Consider the following 17,303-nt stretch of genomic DNA (forward strand, 5'->3'; position numbering starts at 1 on the left):
TTGCGAACATTTAAAAATAGGAAGATGTATAAAAATCCAATAGGCAGCTTGTCCTGAAGATACATGGCATTTTTCCACATGTGCCAAAATCAGCAGGAAATGGGAAGCAGCCCCTCCTGGCCCCATTGCCCCCCGCTTCTCCCCGATGGTGAGACCACCTGTCAGTTGCCATTGACCCTGGTGCTTGCATTATTCCTTTTCTTAAACTTGAGTTAACAGGAAAGTAATATCTCTCTTGCACCTTAATTTACCTCTAAAGAGGGACAATAGGGGCGCCTGGGTGGCTCAGTCACTTAAGCATCTGACTTCGGCTCAGGTCGCGATCTTGCAGTTCGTGAGTTCAAGCCCTGCGTCGGGCTCTGTGCCGACAGCTCGGAGCCTGGAGCCTGCTTCGGATTCTGTCTCCCTCTCTCTCTGCCCCTCCCCTGCTCATGCTTTGTCCCTCTCTGTCTTTCCCTGAAAAATAAACATTAAAAAAATAAAATAAAGAGGAACAATAAAGAATATGCATTTAAGACAAATAGGAAGTAGGAGGAGACATTTTTGCATGTACTTCCTGTGCAGTGCATGCATCCGAGTCAAAATCAGGCTGCTCCACTCTGGGTGCCACCTGCCTAGTGGAAGGACTCCCCTGATGCCAGAACCTCATCTAGCTCCCAAGGTCATTTATCATTCACCATTTCGGAAGTGCTGCCACACACATTGCTACTAGAATCCTGCGGCTCTTTGAGACAGACATGGCAAGGATTATTAGTTTTAGACCCATTTTACAGATGAAGAAATCTAGACTTACATATACGATCAGAACATAGCAGTGCTGGGAGGGAGGGAGTTTTCTTGGAAAACCAAGCCCTTGGGATCCAGCCAGTCTGATCATATCAGAAGCCAGTGGGGAGCTCAGAGCTGTGCTCGGCATCCAGACCCAGATGCCAAGGAAGGTCCTTCCAAGGGTTCCTAGAGAAAGGGACTTGGAAGGGTGGTGGGCAGTTAGGGTGCATGTAGGGAGGGGTCTCGAGTTACCATAAGTGCAGCAACCATGGGCTGGGGAGCCGTCGAGGGCCCCGGGGTTCCTGGGGAGCGATGATCAGATTCACTTGGACATTACCAGGTTTATCATCTGCCCTGGTTCACCAACATGCCCCATACCCACACTGTGCGGATCCCGCGGGAGCGTGGCAGGAGGGAGTGAGATGGGGGTTATTCTGAGATGGTCACATTGAGGAGCAGCTGAGCAAGACCCTGGGTCCTGTAACTCTCTACGCTGCCTTCCGTGCCCAGAGAGATGTCCCCACCACCGGGAATCTGGGGAGGGGCCCGTGCTTCCTGGCTCCATGAAGCAGATGCCGTCGGGGCCTCTCTTAAAAGTCAGCCCTCCCCGTCCCATCCCCAGCCACCTGACAGGTGCTGGCAACAGTGATCCTCCTGTCTCCACCCCGTTGGTCTCCCTCCCTGGAGGGGAGCTGGTGCCTGGCCGTGACTCCAGTCGCATGACAGGAAACAAAACTCCCTCCATTCTAGGTATTCGAAAAGCTGCTGCTGCTGAGCCCTGAAATAGAAGCAGAGCAAATATTAATGTCGCCCAACTCGTTTATAAAGCTTCAGACAAACAGGTACGTGACTCAGCGCTTGTTTGCAGCTGGGCTGAGACGCTGCGCTCGGCACCCGACGGCTCATTTGTCAAAGTTGTCAGGAGCCGCGGGTGCTTCAAGCGAACGGCATCTTCCTGGGCTTGAAGTGGGTGCGGCTTCTGCATTTCCCCCTCTCTCCGCCATGGATGTCTTCTGCTGTTCCGCATCACGTGTTCCCAAGGGTCCTTCTTATCTTCCCCGTAGCCTCGAAAGGTTTTAATGCCCGCTGCTCAAACCCGCTACCTTAAAGGGAAAGAAGTGCTACCTTGGAAGAGTTAAATTTTCAAATGCCCCTTTGTCTTCAAGGCTTGCTGTTCAGTGTGAATAATTCCTGACCCAGCAGCATGGGCATCACCTGGGAGCCGGTTAAAATGCAGACCCTGGGCCCCACCCCAGACCTGCACGTAACAAGACCCCCACTCGATGGGGATGCACATCGTTGTCTACAAGGCACAGGTGTAAAACACGTCTGCAAATGTCATTCCCACCTTGCATTCAAATGGGGCGCCTTTGGTGGCAATGACTTGCACGTGACCTACAGTTGCACGGTGGGGGAGGGGCTGTAAGGACCACAGGAGTGCTCGCGTGTTCTGTGGAGCGCACACATGTGGTGGTCATTCGTGCACGTGTCTAGATGCCAGGCTGTGTGCTAGGCTCTTGGAACAGGTGCATGACGTGCTGGTGGGGAAGCGAGAAGTACGGCACGAGAAGGGGACAACGAAACAAGGTATAACGGTTAAGCCAAGGCCCAAAGAAGGGCCTTCTGTGCAAGGATTTAGGGGAGGCCTGTCTGAGATAGTGAGGCTTGAGCTATTAAAGGATGAAGAGGAATTCTGCAGGTTCCAGGCAAGGGGTTACTGATGGGGGAGAAAGTTGAAGCAGAAGCAGTAACATTTACTTTAAGGTCATCTGAGGAGGGTCTGTCGGGCTGCATGCAAAGAGCACGGGGAGGGGGACAGGCCCTGGGGGCTGAACACCTTTGCTCCCTGGTGTTTCTTTGTTCTGTAATAAGCCTGAAAGAGAGTATGAAACACTGAGATGTGTCTCCCACCCAGCCCAAACCACCTTCTGAGCCAGCAGCCCATTTGCATCCCGTTCCCTGCCCTTGGAAACAGGACAGGGCAACACCATTGCTTCCCTTTCACAGCTGGGGAGACCGAGGCCAAGAGAGGAGGCACGCAGCTGTTTGCGGGGCATTGGGACTGCACTCAGCTTCTGCCTGACGATGGTCTTTCACTGTGCCAGGCTGCCTTATGGCAGCAAATGGGGAAGTTTGCCCCAGAAACGATCTTTGACAGCATATGTCCCATGCAGCTGATGAGAGGAGCTCAGGCCTCAGCCTCTTCTCCCAGAAGCAGCGCCCTCTTTGGAACCATCGGTTTTGCAAATTAAGTTTCCCGTGGGTGACTGATGAGGCTGAAGTTGAGCTGAGCACCCAGGTCCTAATGCACAGTGGGGCTAAGATCAGGCCTTTTCCTTCTCCCAGGAGCCATCGGGAAGCCCAGATGGCTGGATCTCAGGGCAGGGATTTCGGGCCCCTTGCTGTGACCCGCTCCCACACTCTGAAAAACCGAGTCTGTTTTTTTTCCAAAGGGACGGAGCAGCATCTCTGAGCTACCGCGTCCTGGACGGGCCGGAGAAGGTTCCTGTCGTGCATGTTGACGAGAAAGGCTGCCTGACGTCAGGGTCCGTGATTGGGATGTCCACAATCCAAGTGACTGCCCAAGAGCCTTTTGGGGCCAACCAGACCATCCTCTTTGCTGTAAAGGTAGGTTCATGCTTTCCTGCTTTTTGGAGTAATAAAAGCAATCGTGTCGAGGTAAAAAAAAAAAAAAAAAAATCTCCCCTCGCAGGTATAAAATAGATCTATCACCTTCCAGCTGAGAAATTGTAGGTAAGAATTTATTGAAGAATAACTTGGGAGCAGAGGTCCTAGCTGAAAAGTTCTAGCATCTTCTAGATGTCAGAGCGGAAGATCCTTGGAGATTGATTGTAGTGGCCTCATTTCATAGATGGGGAAACTGAGGCCCAGCGAGGCCCGTGATTTGCTGGGACCAGCACCCATGTCCTGACTGGGCAGCCGGCACCTGGAACGTGATAGGTGCCTATGCACATTGACTGCATGTGCTGGGCACCTGACACAGAAATGGTTGCATTATACATGTGGCAGCATGTGCAGTTCAGTGACCCATTTTACAGGCAAGGACAATGGGACTCACCATGGAAATGACTCACTCAGTGAGTCACTTCAGTGGTGGAGAGTCAGGGTCTGGTCATCCGGCCGCATCACGGCGCTTCCCATGTCCCTCTGCCCTCTGTGCTCCGTGGTGACGGGGACTTTCTCCTCCTCGAGCATCCTCGGGTCGGGTCCCCGGAATTTCCTTCCACTATCTTGTCATAGCCACTTTCTGAATCCTGGGTGACAGACAAGATACATGACTTCACGTTCGAGATTTTGCCGTGGTCACAGATCTGTTTCCTTAATTAATGTCTTTTTGTTTCCATAATTAATGCCTGGCAGGGAACCTTCAGCCTGGTTTTTGAGTCGGTGAAAGCAGCTTCCTGCTCATCCTACCTCAGCAAGTATGTACTGAGCACCAGCTGAGTAGAGGTCGCTGCACCCGCCGATCTTTATCCAAGAAATTGGGTCTTCTGAGCGGAGCTAACTTTCTGGCCAGGATAGATTTTACCCGGAGTTGGAGGGCCAGGGCTGCTCTCCCTGGAGCTTGGGTTTCTGGGCTCTGGGATTCTTTCCCTGGAGCACCTGTCGGCACGTCGTGGCTCCTGGTTAATACTTCCTCTGCCGTCCAAGTGGGCATTACTTCCACTTTAAACACCCAGAGAGCCAGGTTTTCGAAGGAAACTGAACATCGAAAGCCCAGGGGAAATTTTTGCCAATGTGAATAATGATCTAATTTTTCAAAGTCATGGGTTTTGAGTCTTGTAGATTGGGGGGTTTTCTTCTAGTGAGGCCAGCCCACTGTGTGGGAAGGTGGGATTCTTGTCGCTAGGTTGGGACGCTTAGCGGACCAAGGCCTTTTCTCTTTCTATGACCCCTGAGTCGATCAGCCTCCCGATCCCTCCCGAGGCAGGCCCCACTGGGGGCAAGTGACTCCTCCCTGGGAGGCTGGTCCCCAGGGCAGTCATCACCACACCTGCTCACTGTCCCCAGGTATCTCCTGTGTCTTACCTGAGGCTCTCCATGAGCCCCACCCTGCACACCCAGAACAAGGAGGCTCTGGCAGCCCTGCCTTTGGGAATGACCGTGACCTTCACCGTCCACTTCCACGACAACTCCGGAGATAGCTTCCATGCTCACAGTTCGGTCCTCAGCTTTGCGACCAACAGGTAGGGTGCGGGTGATGCTCATCTCCCCCGTGAAGATGTGTGTCAGTTGTACTTGGATTTGATGTATGGGGGTGGCTGAGTCCACTAGACCCTCCGTGCCACTGGAAGGAGAGCTTCGTTCCCTGCAGTCTTGAGGAGGAAGCGTGTCGTGCTTGCAGGACCCCAGGGGGAGCACTGGGCTTGGGCAGGAGGCAGCGGTGAGGGGAAGGCAGGGCACAGAGCCTGTACTACCGCGTGGCGGGAAGCTGTTGGCGATGTCCCATGGCGGGCCGGAGGTGAGACACAGGTGTTGGGGTTTGTGATAAACTTTGGTGTACCCGTGAAAGCCGACTGCAGGGGAGACGTAGCCACCCTGGCCATTGCACTGGCCCTGTGATCAGCGGATGCAAATCAGTGATCACAGACTTTATAAAAGTTGGTCAGAGCAAGGCACACACATTCCAATGCTCTGGTGCCGGGGAGGAAGGGGTCTGACCTTCACTGCATCCCCTTGTTGGTGTACAGGCCTTTCCACGTGACATCTCGCTGACTCCTCACTGCCGCCTGTTTGTAGAGGCCCAGAGAGGTCAAGCCACTTGCTCAGGGTCACGCGGGCTTTGAACACCAGGCTCCACATGAGGTTCATTTTGGCTGGCCCTGTAAATACCCCAACAACCTGGGGTTTCTTTTTAATGTTCATTTTTGAGAGACAGAGCGTGAGTGCGGAGGGGCAGAGAGAGGGGGACACAGAATCCGAAGCAGGCTCCAGGCTCCGAGCTGTCAGCACAGAGCCCGATGCGGGGCTTGAACTCACAAACCGGGAGATCATGACCTGAGCTGAAGTGGGACGCTTAACCCACTGAGCCACCCAGGGGCCCCACCATCAGTCTGTTTTAATTAGACCTCCAGGCGATTCTAAAGGTTGAGAACTACTGCCCCAGGGGCATGCAGACTAGCTCAGAGGAGGAGAGAGAAGCATCAGGCATAGGAAGAAGGATGGCTTGGGCAGGGGTTCTAGGGCCTATGGGGGGCAGACGATTGTATCCAGGTGTGGGTGACCATTGCAACTTGGCCTCCTCACAGGCCTGCTTAGCGCGCCCAGGGCCAGGTGTAGGGGGGCTTAGCATGGTGGGGAACTGGGGCTTGGAGTTGGAGCCTGTTCAAGCCCTAGCTCTGGCCTTTGTGGCGCCTTCCCAAACAAGGCGGCTCACCTCTCCAGGCCTCTGTTTCCACACCTGTCATGCGGGGAACATGCCTAGTCCTCGGGGCCGGCAGCTGAAGCCATAGTCGTGAAGGCGTCTGGCAAAGTGCGGAGCTCTTTGCACATTGTATGGGCCATCCATGAGTCTGGGATCTTGGCCACCCTGGAGGAAATGGAGCCAGCTCCTCCCAGCCCCTCAGCTACCCCACAGAAGTCCCACCAGCCCTTGAGCCTCTCTCTTAGAGACCAGCGGGAGCTCCGAAGAGAGACAGCGTGGCGGAGGAGACGAAGCCAGAGACCCTACCCCTCAGAGCTGCCGGTCTGGGCCTTTCCACCAGAGCGACATTGGCTGGTGTTGACCAAGCACTCACTGTGCCAGGCACTGGTCTCGGTGCTTTATAGCTACTGACCTGGTTTAGCGCTTACATCCAGCCCTGGACGTGGGTACATATTATCCCCATTTTACCCATGAGGAAGTGGGCAGAGGCCATGCCTCCTGAGAATGTCTTTATTCCCTGTTGGGAAGGGACCAGCAAGCATCTCGAAGCTCGCCTTGCCCTCTGACCTCAGCTTTCCCTCCTGGGACATGGGGCATGTGCTGTGGGCCATGGGCTCCTCCCCAGAGGAGATGAGATGAGACCAGGTTTGGGCAGCTGCTTGGTAAACTTAAGCTGGAGGGACGCCCTGGAGCCACCATTAGCAAGAAGCTTCGCCCAGCAGAGGACTCAACTACGTTTCTCCCTCTGGAGTTGGGGGCTCTTTCCTGAGACTGAGAGCCCGCATCCCCCTCCTGTGCCTAGAGACGAGTTCGTGCAGATTGGGAAGGGCGTCGCCAACAACACCTGCATCGTCCGGACCATCAGTGTGGGCCTGACGCTGCTCAGCGTGCGGGACACGGAGCACGTGGGCCTGTCCGACTTCGTCCCGTTGCCCGTCCTACAGGCCATCTCCCCGGAGCTGTCCGGAGCGGTGGTGGTGGGGGACGTCCTCTGTCTGGCCACAGTTCTTGTCGGCCTGGAAGGTGAGAGAGAGAGAGAGAGATACTGGCCGGGGTCGGGGTGAGGGGCTTCCTTTTGAGTCCGGGGCAGCCCCAAAGATGGGAGCGGGCTCCTGTCATGAGGGTGAGACAAGCAGGGCTGGCATGACGTTCAAGAGCAGGAGTCAGAAAGCCACAGGCCAAATCCAGCATGCTGTCTCTTTTTGCAAACACAAGTGCCTGGGAACTCTGGCACACCCTCATTTACATGTTGTCAGGGGCCGTTTTTACCCTCCAACTGCCCGGTTTGAGCGCTGGCATCAGAGACCTCTGGGCCCGCACGGCCCAACAGATGTGTCATCTGGCCCTTTGTGGAGGAGGCTGGCCAACCCATGCGCTCGTATAGCCCTGTCCGCTAGAAGTTTCTAGCACTGTGGAAACATCCCATATCTACACTGTCTGACACGGGGCACTCACGATCCAGTACTCTAAATGTGGCTAATGCAACCGAGGAGCTATGTGTTTCATTTTAATTCATCTGATGGCTAGTGGTTACCATGTATCGCCAACGGCCTACATCTAGAAGGAAATGTAAGGAGAGAACAGCTCTCGGGCCTGTTCCCATGCCACCTGTAGATTCACCACCTATGTTACTCAACTTCTTTTTTCAATTTGACTCCCTGTTTTTTTTTTTTTTTTACCTAATTAAATTCATTTCAAAAAGACATTCAACACTGCCCTTAAAAGAAAGCAAATACAATTTGCCAGAAATAGAACGTGGCTGTTGAGTTATTTTGTTGTATCTGTTATATAATGCAATTGGCTTTTAACTGAGAAACGCTCTTGAACCTGACACTTGCTTTGTTTGCACAAAGGGGTTGATAAACAGTCAGGGGTGGGCAGGGGTGGTGCGTGGGGAGGTTCAGCACCCGGGTCATCCCAGGACAAGGAAGTGATCGAGAGATTCCAAGCAGGGAAGCACTGGAGTGAACATAGGGCCAGAGGTTCACTCTGGGCAGGGTCACAGCCGGGCAGAGAGCCGGTGTGCTCCGGGTGGCCGCAGCCAGGAGCCAGGGGAGGTGGGGGGCGGGGGCGAGAGCCAGGGTGCAGAGGCCAGTGGCGTGGATTCTACCCTGAGGGTGATGAGTGAGCTCCCCCGGGAGCAGGGTGGAGCATGGTGGTGGGGCAGTGTCACCCAGGCGACAGGGCTGGGCGGGAATGGCTGACGTGGGAAAGATGAGTGACAGCCAGGGTTTTCTCTCCCAGGCCTCTCCGGAACCTGGAGCTCTTCAGCTCACAGCATCCTCCGCATCGACCCCAGGACGGGCGTGGCTGTGGCCCAAGAGGCGGGATCTGTGACGGTTTACTACGAGATTGCTGGGCACCTGAGAACCTACAAGGAGGTAGGGCTTCGGGGCATACGTGGCTCACCCTCTTGGGGTAAAAGCCTCGGCTTTCTATCCTGAATGGCACCCTTCCCTTTAAAAAAAAAGAAGCACCAGCACCCTGCTAGGCAGTCAGGATCCGGAGTCGTGAGTCTGGGGTCTGCTCCCCACTTCCTCCGGGATTGGAACAGGTGCCCTTTCCTTCCCAGGCCCCTGCCTCCCACGCTCAAAATGGTGTCATGACAAGGGCTGACCTCCTGGGGCCGCCCCCCCAGCTCCCACGCACGCTGGCGTAAGGGCACGGGTGTCCCCTGTGGGCGCTTCCCCAGGAGTCTCGGGGCGGGCGAGCCGGCGTGGCCATTTGGCATCACCGGCAAAGTTAAGCCTCCCCGGCAAGTCACTTTTTGAGTCTTTCTGGAGGTGAACAAAACCGTTCTCTCTTCTATTTATCTCCAGCCGAGAATGAATCAATGAGCAGCGTCTGGCTGCGTTCCAAACGTGTCTCATTTTAGAGCCAGCGTGCACGTGATCGAATCCAGCAGTTTAACCTAATAGCTTGCATATTTAGTGCTGGGGCTCTGCAGTGGGTGAGCGGGTTGCAGATAGAGGCACCTTGTGACTAATAAAGCTGTGCTCTCCCAGGAGGAGCCGCGGAGAGTGGGCAGGGGTGGGTGGGAGGGGGGCTGGAGGAGAGGGCACAGCGTAGGCAAAAGTGTGCAGGGCTCAAGAGTCGAGCCCCGGTGGCTGGAACATAGGCAGTGGGGGGAGTGTGGAGGCTGGCGTTGCAGTCAGATCGTGTGATGCACATTGTGTTCTGGGTAGTTCCTGGTTAAGCACGTGAGCTCTGGGGCCAGGCTGCCTGGGTTCAAATCCCAGCCAGGCCACTGAGAGGCTGTGTGGCATTGGATAAGTTATTTCACCTCTCTGTGTCTGTAAAATGGAGGTAAGAGGGCTAAGAGGATTAAGAGTTAACCTGTGTGAAGCACTTAGAATGGTACTCAGCACCCAGCAAATGTTCAGTAGGTATTAGCTGCACCTGTTACTATTCTGGAGCAAAGAGGAGAAGCTTATGCCAGACCCAGTAGGGATTTATCAGGGTTTTTGGGGTTATTTTATTTTATTTTATTTTATTTTATTTTTAATTTTGTAAAAAAATTTTTAATGTTTATTTATTTGGAGGGAGGGACAGAGAGAGGGGGTGACACAGAATCTGAAACAGGCTCTAGGCTCTGAGCTGTTAGCACAGGGCCCGATGCAGGGCTTGAACCCAGGAACTGTGAGATCATGACCTGAGCCAAAGTCGGACGCTTAACTGACTGAGCCACCCAGGCATCCCTATCAGAATTTTTTTTTTTTTTTAAGTAAAGAGTGATCACAATCAGAGGTAATGTTTGGAATGAGTATCCAGTTCCTGGTGGAGTCTAAGAGCCCAAGAGATGGGGAGTAGCTGCAGGGGTAGTGAGCCAGGAGACAGGATGGGCACTCTGCTGGCCCTGTTGGGTGGGCAGAAACTAAGGGAGGGTCATCAGAGCTTGGTGACCATTTGGAAGTAGGGGTTGAGGGAGAACCCTTTGGGGGATGACCTCCCTGGCGTCCGGACTGAGTGACAAGGTGGATGTCGGTCCTTTGCCCTGATGGCGGTAGGGGGTTGCAGAAGGAGGGGCCGGCGCTGGGGAAAGATGATGAGTGGATGGAGGCGTGGCCAGTTGGAGGCGTTTGCAGCTCCTCTAGGTGAGGCCGGTGATGAGGCAGCAGGTGTTTCTGGAACTCCAAGACAGCAAGCTGGAGATGGGGTGGGAGTCCACAGCACAGACATGGTTCTGGAAGACCTGACAGTGGACAGGTGCACATACATGCAGCACATACCAGAGCAAGGCCTTGGGCCCCCTCTGCCAGGTGTCGGGGGAGGAGGCAGAGGAAGCAGGGACAAGATGGCAGGCAGCCAGGAGTACAGGAGAAGGTGGGAAGAACCAGGGCCCGGATGTGGGTGCCCACCAGTGAGCGTGGAGGTGATGGGGCCAGCCTGACGGCCTGCCTGCGCTCTTGTGTCAGCCACAGGAGCTCCCTGGGCTTTGGGGAGGAGTGAGACCCCATCCCTGCTCTTTACGAGATCACGTTCCGCCTAGAAATCCTGTGGGAGGCAGGAAGTGCTCAGCGCCTGCCCAGAGGTGGGAGGACAGCCTGCCGGCTGGAGGGGACCATGCTGGAGCTGGGCCTGCGAGGGCCGATGGGGTCAGGCTCTGCAGGGGGAGGGGGGAGGGTGATCCCAGCTTAAGAGGGGCACACGACTGGGGTGTTTGGGTGCAGCCAGTGCAGGCTGGGCCAAGGGGGGTGAGCAGGGGAAAGTCTGGGAAGACTGGAGTCTGGAGGGGCGTTCAATACCCAGGCTATGTGAGTTGCCTTTTGGTCAGGTTGATTTATTTTGAATAAATGACAGTAAAGTAAAATGGCTCCTTCTCTCATTGCTGAAAGACTAATTAAGCAAAGTGATGAACAGAGAAGTGATCTGCCGCTGTCCCAGGAGCCAAACCCCACAGCCCACCCCGGACTGAATGCATTCAGACCTGCTGTTCAGCACCGCACTCTGCTGTTAGGAAAAGCAGCTCGTTCAGAGGGAGGCAGAGTCTGACCGGCCTGGGGTCTAAGCCCAGATCTGCCACATCTGGCCAAGTCTCAAAAAGACGTGGAGCCTCAGTTTTGTCCCCTGTGCAATGGGCAGTGCCTGCATCCCAGGCAACGGGGTGAGGTCACAAAAATGCCCGTCACTGAGCCCACACGTGGTCGGTGCTCAGTGCAGCTGCCTCGGCTCCCTCCCCAGATAGCGATCGGTGTCCCTCAAAGGATCGTGGCCCATTCCGTCCGCCCAGGCCAGACCAGCTTCCAGGAGGCCTCCAAAGTGACCGTCACCTTGGGAGACAGAGGCTCTAACCTGAGAGGTAAAGAGTGAGGGGCTTGCTTGGTCTGGGGAGGGGCCCCGCCAGTCGCAGGAGCAGGGAGGAGGCTCCCCGTGGCCCTGCTTAAACTCACGCCAAAGGCAGAGAGAGCATTTAACCCCTGCTGGCCCATTCCTTCCAGCTTTTTCGAAATCCGAGTGTTCTTTCTAAAAGAGCCCAGCACCCAGAAGCTGCCTGTGTCTGAGCTGGAAGTGCCACTTCAGCCCCAGGGCAGCCGAGTAAAGAAAGCCCCAGTTGACTGCTGGTAATCCCAAGAAAGTAATGATTTAGCAGGCCTCGCCGCCGATTTTGGTTTTTGTAATTACCTTTTCCAAGTCATGCATAGAACATCCGACCCTGGCCCTGCCCGTGACAGCCCTGGACAGCAACTTCCAGAAGTAAATACACCGATGTGGGCTGGTTTGGTTTTTTTTGTTTTTGTTTTTTTTTTAAACCACGTACCCAGTGGAATTAAATACCACTGTTCTTGTTCTGATTGATGAGGTAGCTTTTCTGCATCATATAACCTCTCTTTTCCTACTTCAGGGCACAGGGCCAATACTGCACAATTGCCGAGATGATACTCAGTGTATTAGTGGGAAACTGTTGCCCTCCTGAAGTCCAGAAATAAATTGCCCATTTTCCCCCTGCCGACAGGAACAGACGATGTGCATTAGTGGGCCCGACCCATCTGCTGTGCTGCGGGACACAGGCTCTGTAGCCCAAATGCTGAAATTCTGATCTGAAATTGCCCACGATTCGGAATGACCCTCCTCCCCCCTAGAATTCTCCCTAGCTCTTATAAACTGTGGTGCTGTCACGAAGCTTTGGGCAGCCCTCAGGGGGCCCTGTGTGGAAGGAACGTGGGGCGTTTCACGGCCCGGCTAGCCTGCACCTGGCCTGCTCTTGCTCCCTCGTTTTGGGGCTCTAACAGATGGATGCAGAAGCCTGTGCAGGGGGGCCGGGGTGGGGCGCCTAGTAGGTCTGGCCCATGCCCTTCTCACCCCTTCCCCTCTCCAGGTGAGTGCTCTCCCTCCCAGATGGAAACCATTGAGACTCTGCACCCAGAATCCCTCATTAGCTGCCACCTCCAGTTCAAGCAAGATGTCTTCGATTTCCCAGCGCGTGACGTTTTTACGGCAGAACCAGGATTTGACGCCACCCTGGGTACGTTTGCAGGGGTTTGCATGGGACGACTGGCTTGCATGGAAGGTTCCTGTTGGTGTGCCGGGCTCACAGCAGCCATCTGTCCGGAAGGGCCATGTCTGTCAGGAGCCCAGCCTGGCGGTCGATGCCACCACTCCGGCCTGTCATTCATTTTGGCCGCTGGGCGGGGTTGGCAGTCCAATGCTGGGCGCTGGCTGTCCTCGGCACCCACCTACATGCAGCAGGCAGGACACATTTCAGAGTTGGAAAGCCCGGGTTTAGGTCCCTTTCTGCTCTTCCTACCTCAGGGCCAGCGGGTGTTAAGGCTGCCTCCCTCTGTGAAATGGGAAGGATGATGCCTTAGAGCTGAGCGGTGCAAGTGAGAGCTGGGCAGAAGGGCCCTTGTTAACTAGCCAAGGGCCCCACAGTGTGTCCAAACAGAACTTCCACTGCCCCTGATGCCCGCGCCACGGGCTGGAGTGACTGCCTGGCCCCGGGCATGCCGGCCACGTGGTGCGGAGTGTCTGAGAAGGGGGGTGCCCACGTGGGGTGCTTCGAGGGTTCAGTAGGATAGTTCCTGCCATATGCTGAGCACAGTGCCCAGCATATACTATCGAGTCCTCGACAGTAGCTGCCCAGTGTCATTATGATAATGAGTGTCGATGAGCATTTGGACCATTCTTCAGTTCCTTCCAAGAACATGCAGCCCGGTCTTAATTAGGAAGAGTTAGCGAGGGCACAACACCAGACCATAATAAGCCCAGCCTGCAGCTTGCCATGGCCCGGGGTCAGCACCCAGGCCGCTGCCTAAGATGCAGGAGGTATGTCCTCAGGGCACCTGTGTGGGGCCCAAGTGCAGGGACAGAACAGGTATTTGATGGTCCCGTGCCCTGTTTATTGGCTAATGCAGCCCCATGAGGGGGTGTGAAGTTATTCCCACTTGATCCAAGAAAACCAGGCCAGCAAGGAGGCTGACTCACCCAGGGGCACTTGGCTGGCAAGGGCACGGAGGGGACTCCAGCCCAGGCATCCGGGTTCCAGGTACTTTCCAGGGCATTGCTCAACAGTGTGCATTGAACTCATTTATCTACCCAGGGTCAGGCGTGGAGGGTCCAACAAACACCAAGGTAGCCCCAATCCACACCTTCACAGGACTTCCTGCTGTTATCTGGGGCCACGGGCCATCCTGGGAGTCCGCTCCAGCTCAGCCTGTAGCTCAGCATCGGGTCACGGTATCCGTTCATTATTTACTCACCCCCATCCTGAGAGCCAGGATGGCTAGGCCCTGAAATGCAGAGCTGGCCCAGACGTTCCTTCCCCAGGCAACGTCAATGCAGCGGGGATCTGGCAAGCAGAGGATTCTGAGGAGTGAGCGAGAGTGCTGGTCACAGAAAGGGTGTCCAAGCTGGATCAGGGGTGCTGAAGAGGGACGTCCCTGGAGGTCCCTGGAGGAGGTGATGCCTCACCTGGGCTCTGAAGGATGCGTAGGAGTTTTGCAGTTAGAAGAGCAAGGAGAAAGTGCAGCGTCCGGGCGTGGGTGGGAGAGGGGACAACTCAGAGCTTGCTTGTCTCCACAGGCCGGTACCTCTGCTCAGTCACGATGCACAGGCTGACGGACAAGCAGCTGAAACACCTCAGCATGAAGAAGACAGCGCTGCTGGTCACCGCCTCCATCCCCGGCAGCCACATCTCTGGCGAGCACGTTGGTGCCGAGGTGCCCTTCAGCCCAGGGCTTTACACTGACCAGGCTGAAATCCTTTTGAGCAACCACTTCACCAGCTCTGAGGTCAAGGTCTTTGGTACCGTGGAGATTCTCGAGAACCTGGAGGTGAGTGGCGTCCATGCATGAGCCGGGGGCCTTGGAAAGGACCGGAAGGCAGGGAAGACGAGGTGAAACGTGGAAGTCATGGACCACCTCTCTTTAAAAGTGAAAAAAAGATTTTTTAAACGTAAATACCCTTAACCTTTTCTTTTCCCCCATACCATTATCTGTGAGCTTGTATCATTGAATTAGTTACTGGGAATGCTGCCGGACTTCCCCAACCAGGAGCTCGGTATGCGAGGGCAGTACTTAGCACAGAGCGTACCTAGCACATAGTATGTGCTCAGTGAACACTTAGTATGTTCAGTGAATGAAGTCAGTGCAGGAACGTACACTGACATGGGGGAGGAAGAAACGCTATAATCCCTAACTTATCACCGACGCCCGCGCAACTGGGGACGAGTCCCTAGCCCTGGGCCTCAGTGTCCCCATCTGGTGAATGCCAGGTGAACGATGTCCTAGGTCCCGCAGCCCAGCAGGCCGGTAAGAGATCTGGGGTGATGTGACAAAGCGGTTTTTGGCTCCTCCGTTTGCCGTATCCCTGGTCTCACTGCAGCAAACGTGGACGTGGATGAACGTTCTTGGAGCGAGACGGCGATGAATTCATTGCTGCTGATGGAGGGTCTGCCAGTCCAGGGGTTGAGCTGCTGGCGATCGGCCATTAACAGAGCTCCAGGCTGCTGCCTTGGAAAGTTGGCGTTTGGTGGTAGTTCGTGTTGGTTTAGCATTTTTTTAAAGAGCACTTGATTAGAATTCAATGATATTGATTTGTCCTTTCCTTAAAAACACTCCCAAGTATAGACAGTATGCTCCTTCCCTGACTTTGCAGATTTCACGCTGTCACTTAGAAGTACCCAGGCGTCATCGCCTACCTAGGAAGGTGGACCAGGGAAGGGTCCCCACCCCTACCGTCTGGGCCCCAGAGGGAAGCACAGCATGTCAGGCGGAAGTGGGGGTGGGGGTGCCGCTCTCCAGCTGCATTGTCTCTCCCAGGTGAAATCAGGGTCCCCGGCTGTGCTGGCCTTTGAGAAGGAAAAGTCTTTGGGGCTCCCCAGCTTCATCACATACACAGTCGGCATCTCGGATCCCACAGCTGGCAGTCAGGGGCCTCTGTCCACCGCCCTGACCTTCTCCAGCCCCATGACTAACCAAGCCCTCACCATTCCGGTCACCGTGGCCTTTGTGATGGATCGCCGAGGGCCTGGTCCTCGTGAGTCATGGGATGGGACACCGCTGGGATGGACCTGGGCGAGGAGGGCCGGTCCAGGTGGTCTTGACTGTGGGTGGAAATCTGGGCAGGAGAGCAGGAGGGGGGCGGGTCAAGACCTGGAGGACTCAGAAATGCAGATTGTCCCACAAAGTGGATTTGGCCCATTCGGGTAGCTAGAGGGATCCTGTTGAAATGTGACTGGATTGTACCCCCTCCTCTGCTCAACACTGCTTTGGCGCCCACCTCCCCTGGGGGGTAAAGCCCAAGCCTCTCCAGTGTCTTGAAAGGCCGGCCCCACATAATCTGCCTCCCCAAACCATTGATGACTTGTCTCCCCGCTTGGGCACCTTGCTACAGCCACGCTGGCCTTCTTCCTACTTTGGGAACACGTGCAACTCCCAGCTAAGCCCTTGGCATACACTGTTCCCTCTGCCTGGGACGCCTCTCCCCCCGATAGCCCCTTGGCCACGTCCCCACCTCAGTCAAACCCACCTTTCCTCACACATTCCCTGCTCAGATATTAGGAAATTCTGAACCTTACTCCCACGTAAATCCTTCTCCTTCTTCCATAGCCCTATTCCCCACCGTCAGCCTAGGGAATAATTAATACAACTAATTATAATTTCCACTGGTCTTCCCCAACTGGGAGCTGAGTACTGCATGTGGGGACAGCACTTAGAACAGGGCCTACCTAGCATATACAGTAGGTGCTCAGTAACGGATGCCTCATTTATCCCGCAGTCGTGTACGAGCACCTGTTGCACAGCAGCGCATGTGCTGGGCAGATGCCTGAGAAGCCCCCACCTCAAACAGGGCATGGAATATCACAGATGCAGCGAGAAAGGAATGATCCTAAACATGGGGCTCAAGAAGTGGGGGGCACACGGAGCGGGTGATTTTACACTTGCTGGCCTGAGGGTGTGGTTCAAAGGGACTGCTTCCTTCAGGTCTGGAAGGATGAGTAGCCAGGGGGAGGGCCGAGCAGTCAGAAGGGCCCTGGGGTGAGGTGCAGGGTGAGGGGGCGGGCCACGAGGAGCCTTGAACCCCCGGCCAGGGGCTTGGGCTTTTTCTTGAGAGCAGGGAAGTGGCCTGGTCAGGTCTGGAGAGGAACAGCCTGAGGGGTTAAGGCCAATGTCAGGGGCACTTGAAGAGGCCACCTCCTTCCTCCCATCAAGCAGGGATGTGTCCTGACTCAGGACAGCCCATTTAGGGGAGGAGGAGGGGCCCAGGTTGAGGCAGAGGGAGATGCAAGAGGAAGCCACAGTCTGGGCCACCCCGAGGCAGGGCCCCAAAGGAGGAGTGGCTTTGGGACAGCTGATGCCGGGCTCCCGTGGTGCATGGGGCTCAGTTCTGAGGGCGGCAACATCCCTGTCCAGAGCCTTTGCCCAACCCTGACCTCCGTTTTCATGACAGCAGCTCCTGGCTTGACATCTTCCACACTGCCTTGCCTTTCCGGGCATGTGGCTGACTCCCGGGCCACCCTTACCCTCCGAACTCCCCCAGACAGCTCTGCTCTTCCCCGGAATGGGTATGGAAACTGAACCCTCCTCCCAGCAGGGCCTCAGGTGGACGTGGGTTGGTTCAAGTGGCCCAAGATGGAATAGGACGGACCGCTGGAGTGACAGCCCTACAGGACCGGCTGCTGCCCCAGGCCTCAGGCAGGCCGCCTCACCCT

The 17,303-nt window shown here is 55.4% G+C and overlaps 1 protein-coding gene across 6 annotated transcripts in view; it reads left to right on the top strand.

Annotated features, from left to right (window-relative positions):
* The window catches only part of NUP210 (nucleoporin 210), a 108,691-nt gene that overhangs the window by 88,324 nt on the left and 3,064 nt on the right, over positions 1–17,303 (top strand). For 4 of the 6 annotated variants that reach the window (XM_078442713.2, XM_078442712.2, XM_078442711.2 and 1 more), the window contains exons 29-37: positions 1,519–1,610; positions 3,222–3,396; positions 4,801–4,976; positions 6,957–7,177; positions 8,399–8,535; positions 11,336–11,453; positions 12,471–12,617; positions 14,174–14,424; positions 15,412–15,628. In XM_078442713.2, the coding sequence (XP_078298839.2) occupies positions 1,519–1,610; positions 3,222–3,396; positions 4,801–4,976; positions 6,957–7,177; positions 8,399–8,535; positions 11,336–11,453; positions 12,471–12,617; positions 14,174–14,424; positions 15,412–15,628 (1,534 nt within the window). Of the gene's footprint in view, positions 1–1,518; positions 1,611–3,221; positions 3,397–4,800; positions 4,977–6,956; positions 7,178–8,398; positions 8,536–11,335; positions 11,454–12,470; positions 12,618–14,173; positions 14,425–14,974; positions 15,629–17,303 lie in introns of those variants that run through there. The other 2 variants (XR_013554107.2, XM_078442715.2) reach the window with 2 other exon arrangements.

This window comes from Panthera onca, chromosome A2 (assembly GCF_046562875.1).
Source record: "Panthera onca isolate mPanOnc1 chromosome A2, mPanOnc1 haplotype 2, whole genome shotgun sequence".
Taxonomy (NCBI): Eukaryota; Metazoa; Chordata; class Mammalia; order Carnivora; family Felidae; genus Panthera; species Panthera onca.